Raw genomic sequence first — 1,720 nt, 5'->3', positions numbered from 1 at the left:
AAAAAAAAAACACATACACAAACACACACACACAGATATTTCAAAATAATTTGTTTTATGTTCCACAGACGAAAGTAAGTCATATAGGTTTGGAACGACATGAGGGCGAGAAAATGTCGATTTGTTTTTGTGTTTGTTTTGTTTTTTTTGAGTAAAGTATTTCTTTAACTATAAGACAAATTAAATTAGATATAAATGAAATTTAAAATTACGTATAAAAAAATCTCATTGTATGAACAAGATTTCTTGGTGTTTTGTGATAGCATAATAGTTACTTTACTTTTTTATTCTTTATGAATTATGCAGGATTCAGAGAGAGAGAGTAAAACGAGAACAAGAGACACAGCTTTCTGCAAGACTTCTCACTTCTGGATTTCTATTTCTTGAATATCTCTAATGATACACAATGAGCTCAGTTTCTAAACTTTCACTGGATTACAGAGCAGAGGAATAAATCACCACGTCGCAAGACGAAGAGTGCGAGGAGGACTTCAGAATGCTGTGTGATTGCGGGGGTTTCTACTCTTGGTCTTTATAGATCTACAAACTTGTAATTCTCAATGATGACTTCATCATTTGTTGGACACCACTGAATTTTTATTTGACTTTTTTGGACCTATTAGACTGCACCTTACAATAACTTCAACACCAGAGACAGAAGGATGAACGGGTTGACGGAGACCTCAGTGAAATGCGTACTGGTTGGGGACTGTGCAGTGGGTAAAACTGCACTTCTCGTACGGTTTACTTCTGAAACGTTCCCAGACAGCTATAGACCCACTGTCTACGAAAACACTGGAGTTGATGTATTCATGGATGGAATCCAGATCAGCTTGGGACTGTGGGATACAGCAGGACATGACACATTCCGCCAAATCCGCCCCATGTCCTATCAGCAGGCAGATGTGGTTCTGCTATGTTATTCGGTAGCAAATCCAAATTCGTTAAACAATTTGCGGCACAAATGGATCGCCGAAGTGAGGGAATTTCTTCCGAAGGTACCTGTGCTGGTTGTTGCCACACAGACAGACCATCGTGAGGTGGGCCCGTATCGTGCCAACTGCACCACGGCCTCGGAGGGCAAACAGGTGGCACAAGAGATCCGTGCCAAAGGATATCTGGAATGCTCGGCCCTCAGCAATCGTGGCGTGCAGCAGGTTTTCGAGTGTGCCGTTCGAACGGCTGTTAATCGGGCACGAAGACGGTCAAGGCGGAGACTCCAAGACTTTAATCCCTGTAAAGTCTCCTGAATGCTTTTAAAACATTGATGAAATTGAATTCTTATCACTAAGATAAAATTGTTTCTCACACACAAAACCAACTAACTGAAGCCTCAACAAAGACTTCTTAACACTGATTTCTTAATACTGTTTACCTAAAAGACTATTTGATTTTGAGTCCTATAGTCAGGAAATCTGAAAGCTGACAGACATTGAACAGATATTTATTCATTAAGCAGCTGTGACCTTGTTAATTTTATGAATACTATACAGGATTTTAAAAGACAGATGCGTCTTTTGTTGCATCTGTCTTTTGTTAATTATTTTAGCTTTATTTTCATGGTTTCTTGCGAACTGAGATAGACCCTTAAAACTTGCTCTTTGTCTGCTGGTCTTATATAGTTTACATATAGACTTTACATATTGTCTGTGATATGCTGTTTATGGAGCTTAGGAAAAGATAAAATGAGAATTTCAGTCCTGAAGTTGTTATTCTTAAA

The 1,720-nt window shown here is 38.7% G+C and overlaps 1 protein-coding gene across 1 annotated transcript; it reads left to right on the top strand.

Moving 5' to 3' along the window:
- Positions 1 to 527: 527 nt before the first annotated feature.
- On the top strand, positions 528 to 1,388 carry rhoh (ras homolog family member H). Its single transcript, XM_084105715.1, has one exon. It carries the CDS (start codon positions 663 to 665, stop codon positions 1,248 to 1,250), a length of 588 nt encoding a protein of 195 aa, XP_083961841.1. The 5' UTR covers positions 528 to 662; the 3' UTR covers positions 1,251 to 1,388.
- The last annotated feature ends 332 nt before the right edge of the window (positions 1,389 to 1,720 follow it).

Source organism: Abramis brama (assembly GCF_963993115.1).
Source record: "Abramis brama genome assembly, chromosome: 2".
NCBI classification, from domain to species: Eukaryota; Metazoa; Chordata; class Actinopteri; order Cypriniformes; family Leuciscidae; genus Abramis; species Abramis brama.
The sequence above is the reverse complement of the archived record's forward strand: the minus strand, read 5'-3'. Positions and strand labels throughout refer to the sequence as shown.